Below are 16,642 nucleotides of genomic sequence, written 5' to 3'. Positions count from 1 at the left end.
AAAAAAAAAACGTTTGGTAATGGAAGCCTTTTCTGACTGCTGTTTTATTGTCATATTCTAAATAGTAGATTTACTATAAAGAGCACAAACACAAGCAAAGTAAAGTGAGGTTTTTAATTAGCATTGCTTCATAAACACCACAAGCTGAATGAATAGAATCAGAGATCAATTCACAAAAACAGAATGATACTTCTAATTCAAAATGGATTCGTTTTTCTCACCCACCACATTCTGCACATATGGGGGAGACAACATATTCTTGTTTGACACTGCCTTGACACTGCACTGTGCGAGGTTCTGCACAACACATTTATAAGGTGGGTGTACTATATCCAGACTAATGTATACACTTATGTGTTACATGACAAAATGATAAGAGAAATATATGACTTAGGAACTGGTTAAGACCTTAATCTTGCACCCACTTGGTGCAAGGATGTTTTTCCGATGTACTGGTCCACTCCTTGTCCATATCTGAGTCCTGTTTCCCAAAATCATTGCAGTGTTGGGATCATGAGATTGGGAGTGTTCAGTGTAATATGTGATCTACAATTTAAATATGATCTTTGTTTTGTTATGCTTTTGGAAAACCCAGCCCTGATCAGTCAAGCCAAGACACAGAAACAAGTTCAATCAGAGCCCCCAGATACTCGCCTGAGGTGAGTTGTGAATGAAAAAGCAGATAACACACAGATGGAATCTAACATTTGTGTGTGTGTGTGTGTGTTGGACTGGCTTATGATATCCAGTAACCAAATTAAAACTATGGACAGGAAGAAAATTAAATGGCGACAAGAGTCAGATACAGTATGGGGCGTGGGAGACCACTTTAAAACCATTAAAGAGAGCTGGTGCATATTTAACCATTTAGAGGACAGCTATTCGTGCAAATACTTTATCCAAGCAGTAAATGATTTAAATTTAGTCAGTGTGTCACATGAAGATACTACAGTGCAATAAAATATACACATCAAACCTACATTTTATCTATAATGTTCTTAATATATAAAAGAACCAAATCAAAAATAAACAAATTAATTGTACATTCAAATACTTATCATTTATAATACTTATAATTTTACATTTACATTGTGTCAATTTCATGAATTTATTTTATTTATGAAATAGCTTTCACTCATGACAGAGTTAAAGAACCTAGTCATGGCACTGGTTTTCAGACATAGATACACAATTGACCATAGGGGAAAAAGGTTAGCTTCTTTGCCTCACATGACTGGTCAGTACTTAGAACTCAGCTGTTAAATGGCTAGCCAGCCACTACAGACAGTTGTACAATTACTAATGAGACCGCACCCAGGAGTACACAGGTCACACACACAAATACAAGCTTTATTTTGGCCCTGTTTACATAGTCGTTAATGTATTCAGTGTACACTGCGCCTGTAGATTCATATAAGAAGGTTAAGATTTAATCTGTTACTTTAATCTATTACTTAGCTCTGTATGCTGCATAGAGCATGTGTAACAGCCAATTGTGTTGGATCAACCTGGGGGTCTTTTTTTGTTGTTGAGATTGAGATTGAGATAGATAGATTGAGATTGAGATATATATATATATATATATATATATATATATATATATATATATATATATATATATATATATATATAGAGAGAGAGAGAGAGAGAGAGAGAGAGAGAGAGAGAGAGAGAGAGAGAGAGAGAGAGAGAGAGAGAGAGAGAGAGAGAGAGAGAGAGAATTTCCATCCTTAACAGCAGTGCAAATTAAAAGCAGCATGTCTCTTAACCACCAAAGATCAGGTATGGCTTAGTTGTAGAAAAAGCTTATACTGATGCAATCCATCCAAAAGAACTGAACCTACAGAGAGGAATGAGTAAAGTTATATAGAAGTGGCATAAAGTATAATGATGATTATTAAAATTAAAAAAAAAAAAAAAAAAAAAAAAAAAAAAAAATCTCAAGTCCAGAAAGTCAGTGATCTAAATGGAGACTTACTGAGACCTGTACTGACCGTGATAACATAGAAAAACATTTAACAAGCTATTCATAGTCCATAAAGATTTCAAACACATACGTACACATAGACTGAGTATGCAAGGTGTCTTCCACATCTTAAAAGTATTTTACTCTAACACATTAATACTTCAGCACAAACAATGGCACTGGTCTAAGTGCCTGAACATATATCTTCCTCGACCAAGTCCAGATTCCTTTCCTCAGTGCAAATAGGTTTATAAATAGGTTTATTTCATTGAACCAAAAATCTTTAAATGCCCTCCTGGTCTACTTATGAAAGCAATGTATAATTCACAACATAAAAAGCTCTCTGTTGACACTGACTGCTTTAGCCTGTATTAAAAAACAATACATAATCAAGTATAGTGTTCATTGTTGTATCTTTGGAGCAACATATGATTCTATATCTGCCCTGGCAAAATGGGTGGCAGTCCATACGAAGTCATGTATGCGGCACTCAGTCCAACAGAAGGACCTCCTCCCCACGTTCCTATAGCACGCCATGCAAACTACTGGATGGCAATAACACTGCAGTCGAGGAAGCACTGCACCAACTCTTTTTGAAGAACCAACCAGTATATAGCCACACAGGTAGTCTGGAATACTAAATCATCACCTCCACTGCTCTGAGAGGAAAACAAAGATCAGGAAAGATTAGGAGATTATGTGAGTAGGGCCTGGAGGGAAAACCATAAACACTGGATTTGTACACTTGAGCTCACCATGGGAAGACAGAGCCAGCAATGTGCTTATGCTGGATATAATGGGAAAGGGGCCAATGTGTAAAAGAGAGAAAGAACACAATGGTGCAGGATGGGTGTAGGTATGGCCATTGAGAAGAAGGGGTGGAGATCAAGCAAACAGGATCCCCACACGGCAGGATCTGTACAAGCTGAATGCTGAGAACAGAGCAGGTCTGCAATGTTCAAAAACATTATGGCATTCAGTTTTGTCCTTTCACAGTTCATATCCGGGACATAGATTGCCTTATAGGTCAACTAATGGATTTGTACACACCTCATTTGAAAGTCAGGACGCCTTTGAAAGATATGGAGTGACCGTGCCATCTTATGCTGATGAAAGCCCATCAGTCTTGTTTTAGAGTAGTGCAAAACAGATGCCTGGCCTAATACTAATGTCATGTTTTTGGTAAAACCAACTCTCAAAATTTGGTAATTTTGAGAATAAATCAATTACTAAAAACAAACAACCAAGAAAAATGTAATGTAAAATAGAATACTAGAGTGCTAATAATTTATATAAATACATTAACATAATTGAAATGCTTTAGTGGTCTCTTATACGTCTGATACTATATTGGCAATTAGATTTTTCCAAAAATATTTTTAATCAAACTGGAAAAGTACAGTCCATATTTGGGTGTAGAGAGCATTGGCAGCGAGAAACAAAAAAAACTGACAGCGTTTTTACTGGCTAATCCAGAAGCTGATCAGTCTCTTCAGGACAGGTCCAGAAAATTGAACAGGAGGGGCACAAGGAAGACACAGCAGAAAGCCACCATTCCATAGACGAGGAAACGGTAGGTGAGCTCAACACAAGCGTTCTGTCGAGCTTTACGCACATCGTCAGCAGGTACACTGAACAAGCGGCATGCCAATGGGATTGCTAATGCCTTCATGACTGCCCGCACGGCCAGCAGCACGGCCACGCCCACCAGGAGGCGCAGGACCGAGCGTCCCAGCAGGGCTCCGCTGAGGGGCGGAGGCTTCAGCGGCAGGGACGACACAGGCAGGTCTGGCTGCAGCCCCAGCCAGTGGTTGAGACGGCCAGCCAGCGCACCCCCGGCACCGGTGGCCAGCGCCTGAGCCGTGTCCCCACGCGATGTACTCCAGGAGTCCAGAGAGAAGGCAATGAGGGCTAAGCCAATGTGTAGCAGGAGGATGATGAGAGGTGCGAAGCTACCAGATAGGTAGAAGGTGTCAATGTCTTCCAGTACAGGGTAGAAGGCGGCCAGGATCAACAAACTGTAGAGGAATCCTGTGATCACCTCCTGAAAAGTACAAGAGTCAGAAAAGAAGTGTAGAAATACGTTCACATGCATGCACTCACACCCATAGGAAAATGTGGGAAGACTAGCACCATTATTAAAATACATGAGACACATAAGTTGTTGAAGCTTTTGAAGATTTTTATCAGCTGAAACAAGGACAAACAAGATCAATGCAGGAGTACACTGACTCTATTAAGGACTGTAACACTATCCTTACCATGGCATTAATGCATTAATGTGATGACACACAAATTCAGACTGCTACAACCATGCTGACTACTACAGCTGTCTCCACTTAATTGAACTCGCTTGGCCAGTGGGCTGATTGAATAGATGTTATAGTGTTCCCACTATTAACTATTCACTATTTACAGGAAAATAGACCTGTGAGGCAAAAGGTGTCAGACAGCAGGGGAATGACATTCACATTAGGCCTGGCTGTTGGAAGCCCCATAGTCTGAGGCTGCTGTAGCTATGACAACAGTAAAGGGTTGTCACGCAATCATGCTCCAACCTAAAAACAGACCACCAATCACACGCCAAAGACATCTGGGCAAAGTCTGAGGGATTTGGCTTCACGTACACCGTTTGTATGTGTAAGAGACATTCTACAAATGCCAGAGAAGCCACATTTTACTCACATTCCTTTCTTCTCTTTGATTTCTTTCTTCTTTTCATTCTCATTATTCCCATCTTTCTGACAAAACAATAAGTCAGAGCCAAAAACCTGTGAAAGCACTGTGTGATGCGCAAGTGTTCTCACTAAATTAGATCTACTTAAAAGTCATTTAATTGCTTACTCCACCCTGGAGATGTCAACTGAACAACTACTGTGAGCAGCTGGTATTGTACCACTGCAAACTCCATAGGCTAAACCTTAAGAAACCAGACAGCGAGATCTATTACAAAGTACAGTTTTCTCTCAGGCAGTTACTAAGATTGTAGTGCCATACCAGTTAATGTGAATAACAGTTCTTTTATGAGCCTATGGCTCCCTGCTCTGAGCTGGGAACAAATGTGAAACATAAACATTGCTCCTAGCAGTTCCTGAGAGGTAATTATCTGCCTTTATAATAGCTTCCTGTTTTTGGCTTTCTCAAGGCAATCTGGTCTTCCTCTTTATGTGAGCTACATCTCTCCCTTTCCTGTATCATTGTTTTGTTGTTTTTGTTGCCTGTATTTTTTTAAACTATTATCCATCATCGCTATCCTCTTTTTTCCCAATGACTTCAAATAAAGCTGAGAGATTCAACATGTTTAGCACTGCTCCTCTGAGCTGTGTGCACCCCACCTGATCTTCTGTTCTGTCTGATCTGGCGTGATATGTGTTCAAGGTTGGTGGGAGATTATAGAATGACTTTCAACACCCAACAAAGTGGCCCACTATGTTCAAGCAAGCAATATATAGAAGGTTGGGGAAGGGGGTTAAAAGTGCAAGACAAAAGGGTAATCAACAAGAATCTGCTGACTAGGTGTGAACTCTGCTTCGACTACATGCATGAGCAGAAACAGTGAGCCCAGGAACACATGGACTGTTTCATGTAATATACAGAAAATTATGAAAAAGGGAGGTGTAACCAGATAAAGATGGGTGTGAACATGTCAGCTACAGATAATAAGCACAGCTGGAAGACAGCACTGAATGCTGATGCTTCACTCTCTCACACACAGCTCCTACAGCACTTCAGCAGAACCTGCATGGCTGGCGTTGCCATGGTGAGGTCAGAGATATGGATGACATGACCTTAAAATAATACAGGTTCAAACCACAGCAATCTAGCCACAAGACATCTTGGGTACTAAATTAGATAAAAGATGGCAACTATCTCCAAGGCTACATTCTAAATGAGGGTTCTTCTCAGTGGTACAGTCAGTGCATTAATGGACAAAAATGAAATCATGCAGACACTCCAACAACAAAACCACTGAGTAGACAAAGCGTGTCAATGCCATTACACATCGGTTACAGCATGGCACTGATGACTAAGAGCCAGCCTGCGTTCCGAGACCACTTCACAAGTTTACCAGGCAGTCAAGGTGCCGTTTACCACTGGATTCTCCCGACAGTACAGCAAGCTACCAACAGGATAGAGCCAACACAATAAACTAATAAAATTAGCATCCTGTGATTACTGAAGCAGACCACATGCCTGTGAGTCAGCTGTGATGACTCACTCATCAACGGTTTTAGCTCACGAACATGCACATCCACATTCACCCAGAAGGGTCTGACCCATGGAGGTGGATACAAGATAAGGCAGTTATGAGTCAGTGGGATTTCTATTTTTGCTGCTTCGCATTTAACTTGTATGATATCCTAAATGAATGACATTCTTCATTCTCCCTTGGTAAATACTAATGCATTAACTAGCTCGAGCATGCACTCATTTAGCCCCTGATTGCTGGAATAGCCCATGTTCTGACAAATGTAGTCTAATGCAACCAACATAACCTACTTACAAGCTAAGCTCTGAACAAATTCACCCTAAACAAATATGGAAAAAAAATATGGAACATTGGTCATGGGATCATTCTTGAATAGGGAAAGCCACGCATTTCTTTGCATACCCTTGTCCTAACCAGTGTGCAAACAATTTCCTTCATGCTTAATGTATGCAAATACTGCAACATTCAAATGTGAGCCACACTTATGTACACTTGTTACTTGAGAGTGCTGAATATTTTACTCACCAAGACGGAATGCATGCCCATGTATACCCTGCTTATGCAGACCAGGAAACTCCAACATATGGCCATGCTCAACCCAAACAGGAATGAGTACTGTGAGACAGAGACCCAGGGCAAAAGGTAGACGCTCATGTAAATATTGCGTATTAATATATAATAAGATATGGCACCATTTTTCCAACACTCAAGATAATCTAAATTTACTTAGGGATTAACATTCTGCACTGTTTACATTACTGTGACAATTGTATACAGGTAATGGACTACACAGCTGGAGTGCAATGTAAACACATTTCAAATGTAGGTCTACATTCACATGCAGCTTGGGATAAAAGCAATTTGCATTCTGTGAATCACATCAAAATTGTTTTCTGATTGTTTGACTAGGCCATACTGCTGATGTTAAATTAACTCAGTGGTAAATGTCATACATTTTAAGAGGAATCAAAAGCCAAGAAAGACCTTCACAAGGGTGTATGTCTGATATCATGATATAATGAAACGTCTCAGAACTAGGCTACATATCAAATTGCTTCCCCAAAAGACTGTTGTAAGGTGGTAAAGAATACACTCTAATGGTGAGGATGCTCTTGGGAATCAGGGCCCAGATTAGTATGAAAGAGAAGAGCTGAAAATAAGTCTGAAGCTAAAGGATGTCTAGTGCTTTCAGAAATACAGATCGGGAGCAGAATTCTCAGTAATGAAAATTTGGGAAAATGACACACTAAAGCACACCCAGATGTCTCACCATTACACCTGCAGATCTGCTGGACAATAGTTTACCTAATGGCTTCACAGGACAGGTCCTGTGGCCTGAGCTGATCATTTCACCCCTCTCAAAAGCCTGAGCATTTCACCATGCCCACTTCAGCCTCTGCATACATCAAGGACACAATGTGGGCCTAGCCTGGGTAGTAATGTCTCACTCTATGGCATTAGTAATTCACTGTTCTAATTTCATAAACATCTTAGTTTATACAGCCAAGAGACAACCAGTTAGGACAGAACAAAGTTGTGTTTGGCAAAAAATCATCACCATGGTGGCAGTCTGAGGCTTACCGGGCAGGCCGAAACTTGCTTGTGGGCCAAGCTTTCATTAATCCGCCCGCCCACACACACACACACACACACACACACACACACACACACACACACACACACACACACACACACACACACACACACACACACACACACACACACACACACACACACAGTATTAAAGCCTGCCTTGACTCACACAACCGTTAACGCTCATGTTTCTGATGTCCAGTATGCAGGACTACTGGAATCACCCTCTGAGTCTTTTATCCAAGAACTCATTGCTTTGCTACTGCATTGTATGCTACTGCAGGCCACCAAGCAATGTCATGTGGTATCTATAAAGTTCCTAGAAAGATGATCACGTAAAGGTTAAGTAATAATCGATTAGGAGAAAATGTTAAGGGCAACTGACATTGCATGTATGCACCCAAGAGAAGGACAAATTAGTATATTTTTGAAAGTCAGCAGGTCTTGAGCTAAGGTGTGGGGGCCCCGTGAGTGACACAGGCATTGACTGATACCTGATAATGGGTGGCACGAATCTGAGCGGCATCACTATCTGCTCCACCTGAAACAATGGCACGCAGCTTTGGCATCTTCTGTGTACCGAGCATGTTATACTGCAGGGTGAGTCACTGCTTTAGAGTGTAAGCTGTAACTAAAATTGTAATGCTTCCACAAAACTCTTACAATACCACATCAAGAAAAGGGCAATAAAAATGCAGCTGGCAGTGGAAACAAAGAAACAGGGTGAAAGTCACCTGGCTTCCTGTTATTCTTATACTACTGAAGACTTCAAAGACCCCTGTTCATATAATGCTGTTGGGGAAAAGACAGAAGTACAGTTACACGTTACAATTATTGGATGTGATCTACATCCTGGAATGTCACAGTGGCACTTTGGTGTAAGTCTAATAAAGAATTTCCTGCTGGAGTTGTTTAAATAGTACAACTATCTAGATATGAGGAACAATCTAGCACTAGATGTAGGCTATTTTGAATATATATGACATCAATAATGAACTGTGTAATGACTTAGGAGGTCAGCCACTATGGAAATGTCAAGCAGGTGAGCAACCATAGATCCAGGGCAAGGTATGTGCAAAAGTTTCCTTTTGATGAGCCCTGGTAAGCAGCTGTGGTTTTAGTGGACAAGATGCAAAATGTATTTTAATGCATGAGGGCATGAGAAACCATGGTTAGGTAACTGGCACTCCTGAGTCACAGCTGAAGCTAACTCAACAACCGACACTAGTTTGGTGTCTGTGGATTCAGATAGAATTATTTTAATCAGCACATTTCACTGGTTTTCAAATGTTCCTGTGATGCTAGGCATTAAAGGTAACTAGATTTTTATCTACATTACATTTCCTGCATAAAAATGCAGTCTCAATATTTCAGTATAAGTGCAGCATAAAACAAGACAGATACAATCAAAGTTGTTCAAGAATTTGAATGACATTAAGGGGTACAGCCTTGTAAACCAAGGCCAAAGACACCAAACCCGATGAAAGCATACCTCCCAACGGTTGAAAGTGAGCAGAAAAAGGCAGAAAGGGACAGAGGTTCCAGTCATGGCATGCACAGATGGCATGCTGTATTCAAAGTTGTAGAAGACCTCCACTTTGACCACAGGTGGTGAGGCAGGACGTGTCCATCCCACAAGGTCTTTAGTGGACTGTCCAAAAAACAGCACCCAGACCCACACCACTATAACCTGTCGACTAACATAGGCATCGACGTTCCACATTAGGAATGGGAAGAAAACAATGAAGAACAATTCATTGCCCAGTTCAGTCCCAACAGTGAAGAGGTAGAATAGGAACTTGTTCTCAATAATAAATTCCTGCCCAACATCACCAGTCAATGAGTTCTTACGAAGGGGCTTTACCCGACCTCTTGTATCTCCTTTCACGCCATCACGGCTACTAGTAAGCTCTTTTGGGGTGCTGTCAGTGAGTCCAAAGTTGCTTTTCGTTTTATCTGCATCGTCTCCCTCAGATTCATCAGTACCTGATGCCGGAGCTCCCCCATTGAACAAACCATGCAAGTTTTCTTTCTGTTCTACACTTCCACTTTTCCTAAGAAAAGAGCCCTTCATTTCCCCATCTTCTGCAACAGTGTTGTCACTCCGATACTGCCTCATACATGCAGCGTTAGGAGAGAACTCCCTTTCATTCTTCTCGGTCCCGGATGATTTTAGAGGAAACGTCCCTCTAACGCCGCAAAGTTGCTGAAATTTGGCGACAACGCAAGGGTCTTGCAAATATCTACAAAGGCAGACGAATCGTCTGATCCCAGCACTCGCCATTATAAGACCGAAATAGTGCTTAATAAGCAGAACCCTAGTCCCGTACGCTCATCAAGCGAGGGTGGTGCATCGGTCAGACAAGTAGCTAGCATGTTAGGCTAACGAATTCCGGCAGTCACGCTAACAATTTTTTTTTTTAAAGAAAATTATGCTCTTCACTCCATAATTCCACGGTTCAAACGTAACCGGTGTTCTTCGATTTTCAACAGGATGACGGTAAAAAAAAATATCGCATGCTTAAAAAACCTGTTTCATTTTAATACAGATACGACTACCGCAGCTAACTACCTGGCTCCTTGAGAGTTGAGCCTCTAAGGCTGGAGAGCGCGCTGTCACGAGCGCGCGCACTAGGGATGACATAGTGGGTCCCAGACGGTGACGTATAATAAAGAAGTTTGGTGTTACAATAAACAGTTCTGTCAGAGCGCTTGCACATCCTAAGACTTATTATACATCCCCGATGCGTAATGTATATCTATGGATGTACAGCCGTTATTATTATTTTTAAATAAACACCTATAGGGTGAACAGATTTATATTTCATCTTAGAAAGATGAATATAATCCCACTTTATTACACGGCTATTCATCATACCAAATAACTCGACATTAAATGATGGCTTTGAACTTATTTTATTTACAGGTAATAATCTTCTACTAAAAAGGTATTTTGCATCTAAATGTTGAATAGTTCCAGTCCAGTTCTCTCTCTCTCTCTCTCTCTCTCTCTCTCTCTCTCTCTCTCTCTCTCTCTCTCTCTGTGTGTGTGTGTGTGTGTGTGTGTGTGTGTGTGTGTGTGTGTGTGTGTGTGTGTGTGTGTGTGTGTGTATGTGGATACTAGATAACTAGAGCTAATGGGTCAGTTATGCGGTACTGATTAGACTCATTAAGTTCTGGGTACATAAAAACTGTAGGTCTATATAGGATTAGTTATTCCAACCCTAATACTCTACGTAGGTTATATACCCCAATACTCACTAGATGCTGGGTGTGAGTGGGGGGACAGAATCAAATATACTTTCTCCTTTTCTCTATCTTAGAAAAGTCCACTTTTGGGGTTAGAACCACACAGTCTTTAGCTTTGTGGTGCTTTTCTGCTTTTAATAGTTTGGGGTTGCCTCATGTGTTTATTTATTTATTTTTTTGTGATTATGTTTTGCAGACTGTTTTAAATAGATTTATGTAGAGGTATAAAAGGACTGCTGAAATGGAAATTCATGCATGTAGTAACAATAACTAAATGAGTTCTGCATCTGACAACACTGAGGCAGAGTTCAGCATATAACAACATTTTAAGGAACTGCCCAGGGCATTTGACAGCAGTGATTAAGGCCCTGTAGTGGTAGTGTTGTGGTTTCTTGTATTGCTTTTGTGTTGTGTGTAGAGTATATGTGTCATCGTGATATGTGTCATGTTGTGTTGCATACATAGAAGGTGAGCAGTGATCTTTAATCTAATCTACAAATGGCAGTTGCTGCTTGGTGGGCAGTGGTAGCTTAGTGGCTAAGGTACTTACCTTATAATCAGAAGGTTGCTGATTCAAGCCCCACTGCTGCCAGTCTTGGGGCCCCTAAACGGTGCTCTTAACCCTCAAGTCTGACTCAGCCATAATTGTAAGTTGCTTTTGATAAAAGTACCCTAAAATATAGATTTTCATTCCAAATAAGATAAGCAAAATGTTCTGAAGTCTATCACTGTCTATGGGAAACTCCTGTCAGATCAAATGATCTAATTTGTACTCTCACCTGGTTGCTGCTCACCTGACCACATAAAGTAAAAGGTTTTCAGATATCCAACTGTTAAACAGTAGACATTCTTTCAGGCTATGCAGGAAAATGTTTGACCACTTTAGGTTAGTTAAAATGGGCTCAAGTTGTCTTTTCATATCGGTATATGTTGAAAGAAACTCATGAAGAACTTTATCAGCAGGCCCCTTTTATGAAACATTTTCTTGATAGCTGCTCAGTTTACCTTGCTTTTCAATATCATTGTAATTCTCGAATATTTAAAAAGTGTAACCTAACCAGCACGGAATGAAGCAGACTATCAGCTGCATTTCCTACTCATCTTCCTTGCACAGTTAGACTATAAGGACAATTCACTGACCTCATTATAAGCAACAAAATTAATATGTTTGTCTGTAGGACTTAATTTGCATGAACCCATTTATTAGTTAGCTAGTATATGCTACTCATTCATATAACTATAATGATAATATAAATAAATATACTAATTAATCAGAGCCTTCAGCGCTTGTACATTCTGTGACAACTGAAGAAATTTAAATAGCAGCAGAAACTGCTGGTTCTGTTCTACACATCTGCAGTACAGACATCACGTCAACCATCTCAACTTGGTTTAGGTCTGTAACTCTGCCCCGCATAAACTACAATATATAGTGAGAAGTGCAGAGAAGACTATTGGCTCTCAGCTCCCTGCCCTTACATATGCTCATCAAGAGGAAAGAAGAGAGGGAAAATATTGACCCCTCACACCCAAACCTATACTTTTTTTATTGAAAACACAGTCAGAATATGTTTACAAGGCTTTTTTATGACAAACTGCTTACACAAAGTTATGTCCCTATGCATTTGACTGTTTTCAGCATAATTCCTGGATAAAATGAGCATTTCATGCGCCTTATACCTATACTCACAGCTTGCTGCATTACTCTAGGCTACTCTGCTGCATGAGCAAGTCTCTCCCACCTTCCTGTGGCTTTCCCTGGTACTCTCTCACATACACACATGAATGCACAACGCTTCACTTCTGACCCCTGGAACATGCCATCATTCACACCCTTCCCCTTAGCCAACCACCTCCACGAACAATTTTAGCATACAATAAACTAAAAAATGTTAATGATACAGTCCATTTTCCTCAGTGCATTGCATTATGCTCTTATACATGCACAACAAAAGCACTGATTTATCTGTATAGTATTTCCATTTTGGACTTTAAGAGTGGCCCCTCCATATATTGTAATACAGTTCTATTTATTATGTTGATAATGTTCTCATCAAGTAAAAAGAGTGCAATTTATTTAGGCACCAAACCATACACCAATTAGAAGTTGTATGTGACTTTAGTCTCATTTTGTAAATATGGCACAGCTGTTTACTGAACAACAAATTATGTTTAATTGAAAAGTAAAATAAAATTATTAATAATGGCACAAAACATACTATTGCTGTCCATAGACAATGGAGAGGACAGCAGACCAAAATATTAACGCTTCTGTTCAGCGCAAGTATAGAGAAAAGAAAATATTTTGCAAAAAGTATTTTACAAGCTAAATTTACTTTAAAACCAAGTACAAAGTTTGGATGATCAAGTAACCAAAAATGCAACAAACAATGAAAAATATTTCAGACAGAAAAAGAATATATCCACACACAATGTCAAATGAGGCAGATGGAGAGTTTACATACATTTTATTTAACATACATTTCCCAGATATACCAATGGGTTACACTAAATGAAAGAGCCCAGTTATTGCTTTAATAAAAAGGACACCGAATGCAAACTGCATGACCCTAAACCAAATAAAAATAGGACAAGATCTACAATTGCTCTTCTTGGACAATACTCGCCAACAGAATCCAATCTAAAAGTAAATTAAAAAAAAAAAAAAATCCTGACAGCAAACAAACTTGGGTGTTTCCATTTCACCACTTAAACCTGTTGTTTTGATAGCGTACCACTGAAAGAAAAAGAAAAGTGAACTGAAATCAATTTAATAAGGTCAAACAGCTACATTAGTTTAAGAAAGAAATGCAAATTTATTGTATTTTTGGCCATCTTCTATTCCAATTTTCCTTACATGCCGATTTGTCTTCCTCCATGGCGGTAAGGAGCCAGGTTTTTCTTCGTTCGTCTGACCCTTTCGGAGATGCTACACACACACACAAAATCTGTAAAATGAGAACCAGCCATGATTTAAGATACCAAGAATCTCATTATCTTTAGTGGGTCTTAACCTTTTTTGCCTAGGTTTTGCCATGTCCTAGCTCGGAGAGAGGGTGGCCTTCTTCCACGGGGGGTCCATTGTTCCTGCAGTTGGTCTGTTCCAGAGCCCGAGGTGTCCATCTCTACTTGCCTGTGTCGTCGAGATTTTGATGCCTATGAGCTCCCCCAATGATGAGAAGAAAAACCAAACAAAAGGAGCATTGTAAATGTTTAAAAATAGTTACATAGAAAGGTCAGATCAGTGGTTACTCAGGCTTTTGGATAATGACATCAAATGCCCAAGTTGCTTCCTGCTCAGGAGCAAAGAGCAGGTCCTAGGGTGGAGACTGCTGCCTTTTAACTGAACATACTTTTCTTCACAAAGCTCCATTTACCCCACTAAGAGAAAGAGACTAAACTAAGAAACCAGAACATAGCTGAGAACACAAACCTTCGACAGTTGGGTATATGACTTCGACTTTATAGAAGCAAGTGTGGCTGCTCTTCTGGAAGACTGGGAGAAATTTAAAGACAGACATTTAGATGTACTCCAATTCTTCACAGCTTCGGTAGTCCCTTTCCTTGGGACACAAGTGCCTTTCTGAAATGTAAAGGGCTTTAACTAGCCCGTGTGGCTGGACTCACCTCAAGCTGCTCAGTGTTTTTCTTGGCTTGCACATCAGTGCCTTTTTTCTTCGTTTTCTGTGTGAAATATGGTTACATAAGAGTCACAGACGTCACCACCACCACAAATGCTTGACACACAAGAAAAATGCTTCTGGTCTCCACCAGGATATACTCACTGTGTTTTTTTCCTGCCATTGCTGAAACTCAAGTGCGCACTTCTGAAGTTGGCCAGTCAAATTGAGTAGTGTCACACTTACGGATGAGGACATAGACAAACCCTTCTTAATCCGTTCATAATGGGCATGCACATTTGCAATTTCCTGCATGAGGAAACATTTACCCTTTTCATACAAAGCTGAACATGTTAAAATCACTACATTGACTAAAACAATTCGGTTATTCATGTCACAAAACAAATACAAAAAACCCACCCCACAATTGATTATATAAATTTTTTTTTTTTACAGAATTACAGAAGCATTAGACAAATTCCTTTTAAGACTATCCAATAGCTCATGGGAATGCTCTGAATTTATATGTTGCGATTGTGGTGACAATCTTTCATTTCATGAAATAAATGGTCATTTCCCCCCCCCCCCCCAAACTGCAGCTGGGATTCCACAAAAACAGATAAGTAAAGAAAGGAATAAAGGAATTCATCACAAGCATTTCAGGTGAGAAACTCACTTCAAGTACATTTATATTGACCAACTTTGGCACTCTAGATGGATGGTCCTGGAACTCCTCATTGATATTCTTGTTAAAAAAACGTCGCTTTGCGTCAAATGCAAGCTGGAGGTTGGAGAAGACACATCAAGTCTTGCCAGTTATCTGACAGTTTATGGGTCAAACCAGGTCCTGTCCCCCCCCTTCCATGTTATGCTGCAGACGTGAACAGGAGAGTTTTTGCACATCAAACAGAGGTGAACATATGAGATGAGGAAAGGACTATGAACCGGCTTGGGCATGGCGGTGTACAAGAAGGCTCTCTCAGAAACAAGCTTCTGATAGATGTAGACAACATCCAGGTGCTGACAGCTAAAAGCATCTGAGACAAACCTCTGGACATGCACCCAATCCTTCAGAGCAATCCAGACCTGCAAGCGGAATGAAAACAGGCATAAGCACACAAACAAACAAACAAACAAAGGAGTCTTGGAGTACAGACGCAGTGTCAGTTCAGGCACCTTTTCCTTAGGCCAGACGAGTTGTGTGTGGTAGAGACCGTAGAGCATGTACATTGCTCCAACCCTGATCTGAAAGCTGTACGGGGGCAAAAAGTAATTGTATACTGTGGCAAAGGCAAGTCGACTGAAGGCCCGCTTCTCATGACGCGTGGTATATCCACTACAGTGACAGAAAAGGAATGTGGGGGGGCACAAAACGCGCAATAATTAGTAAACAATTCATGTCACATGGGTAAACTTGGGCTTACTTTTAAGTGAACCTTAAAGAAGGAATATAGAAGTGAATCAATGTTCCAAGAATAGAACTCTTAGAAAGAAATACCTAAAATGTATACTGGATATTTGACACCTGTGTTAAATTAACACTGATGATTATAACGATGATGATGATGATTTTACTGTGCTAATAAATTACATTCGCATGAAACTGTTGGTCTGAATTTAAACTCGGTGATCGTCTCCATCCATCATGAAGCATAATCTCAATCTCACAAAAAAAGGCAATCCTAACAGGTCACAGTGGTATAGGCTAAAGTAAGGCCTTACTAAAACACGCTGGAGAAATCCATGGTTTTCCATATAGCGGCAAATTCTTCATATCGTACCGACATCGTTTGCTGGAAGCGGCCCAGCAATTCTTCACAGTCGGTTTTAAAGGGAATCCAAAAGAAGTCACTCGCATTCGCAGCTACTCGAAAGAAATTTACAGCGTCGGTACAACGGCTACAGGACGGTGCCAGAACGAAAGATACCTTCCATAACTCACCTATTGGCATCGTTGCATCAAAAGTTAACGATATCTATGCCAGCTACAAACTCGAACACCCG

The 16,642-nt window shown here is 40.3% G+C and overlaps 2 protein-coding genes across 3 annotated transcripts; both read right to left on the bottom strand.

Moving 5' to 3' along the window:
* Positions 1–1,877: 1,877 nt before the first annotated feature.
* sgpp1a (sphingosine-1-phosphate phosphatase 1a) lies at positions 1,878–10,355 on the bottom strand. Of its 2 annotated transcripts, XM_027003008.3 has the most exons (3): positions 9,262–10,355; positions 6,702–6,791; positions 1,878–4,010 (listed from the first exon to the last, which is right to left on the bottom strand). In XM_027003008.3, exons 1-3 carry the CDS (start codon positions 10,051–10,053, stop codon positions 3,459–3,461), a joined length of 1,434 nt encoding a protein of 477 aa, XP_026858809.2. In that variant the 5' UTR covers positions 10,054–10,355; the 3' UTR covers positions 1,878–3,458. The 2 variants fall into 2 exon arrangements, with proteins under 2 accessions (XP_026858809.2, XP_081574373.1); XM_081718247.1 differs by lacking the exon at positions 6,702–6,791.
* A 3,116-nt stretch (positions 10,356–13,471) lies between these two features.
* Positions 13,472–16,425, bottom strand: snapc1a (small nuclear RNA activating complex, polypeptide 1a). Its single transcript, XM_081717609.1, has 9 exons — positions 16,420–16,425; positions 15,815–16,006; positions 15,584–15,724; positions 15,315–15,419; positions 14,804–14,947; positions 14,646–14,702; positions 14,452–14,514; positions 14,033–14,174; positions 13,472–13,947 (listed from the first exon to the last, which is right to left on the bottom strand). The coding sequence occupies exons 1-9, from the start codon at positions 16,423–16,425 to the stop codon at positions 13,835–13,837; spliced, it is 963 nt and encodes a 320-aa protein (XP_081573735.1). The 3' UTR covers positions 13,472–13,834.
* Between the last annotated feature and the right edge of the window lie 217 nt (positions 16,426–16,642).

Source organism: Electrophorus electricus, chromosome 7, assembly GCF_041902795.1.
Source record: "Electrophorus electricus isolate QZ-2024a chromosome 7, ASM4190279v1, whole genome shotgun sequence".
In the NCBI taxonomy this organism is placed as follows: domain Eukaryota; kingdom Metazoa; phylum Chordata; class Actinopteri; order Gymnotiformes; family Gymnotidae; genus Electrophorus; species Electrophorus electricus.
This window is presented reverse-complemented; position numbering and strand designations above follow the sequence as displayed.

Coding starts and splice junctions, on each gene's coding strand:
- sgpp1a (XM_027003008.3), bottom strand. CDS start 10,053: ATGGCGAGTGCTGGGATCAGACGATTCGTCTGCCTTTGTAGATATTTG. Junction 6,792..9,261: donor TCACTTTCAACCGTTGGGAG/GTATGCTTTCAT, acceptor TCTGTCTCACAG/TACTCATTCCTGTTTGGGTT. Junction 4,011..6,701: donor TGGGCATGCATTCCGTCTTG/GTGAGTAAAATA, acceptor TGTACTTTTCAG/GAGGTGATCACAGGATTCCT.
- snapc1a (XM_081717609.1), bottom strand. Junction 15,420..15,583: donor ACACCGCCATGCCCAAGCCG/GTTCATAGTCCT, acceptor TCCAACCTCCAG/CTTGCATTTGACGCAAAGCG. Junction 14,703..14,803: donor AATGGCAGGAAAAAAACACA/GTGAGTATATCC, acceptor TATTTCACACAG/AAAACGAAGAAAAAAGGCAC.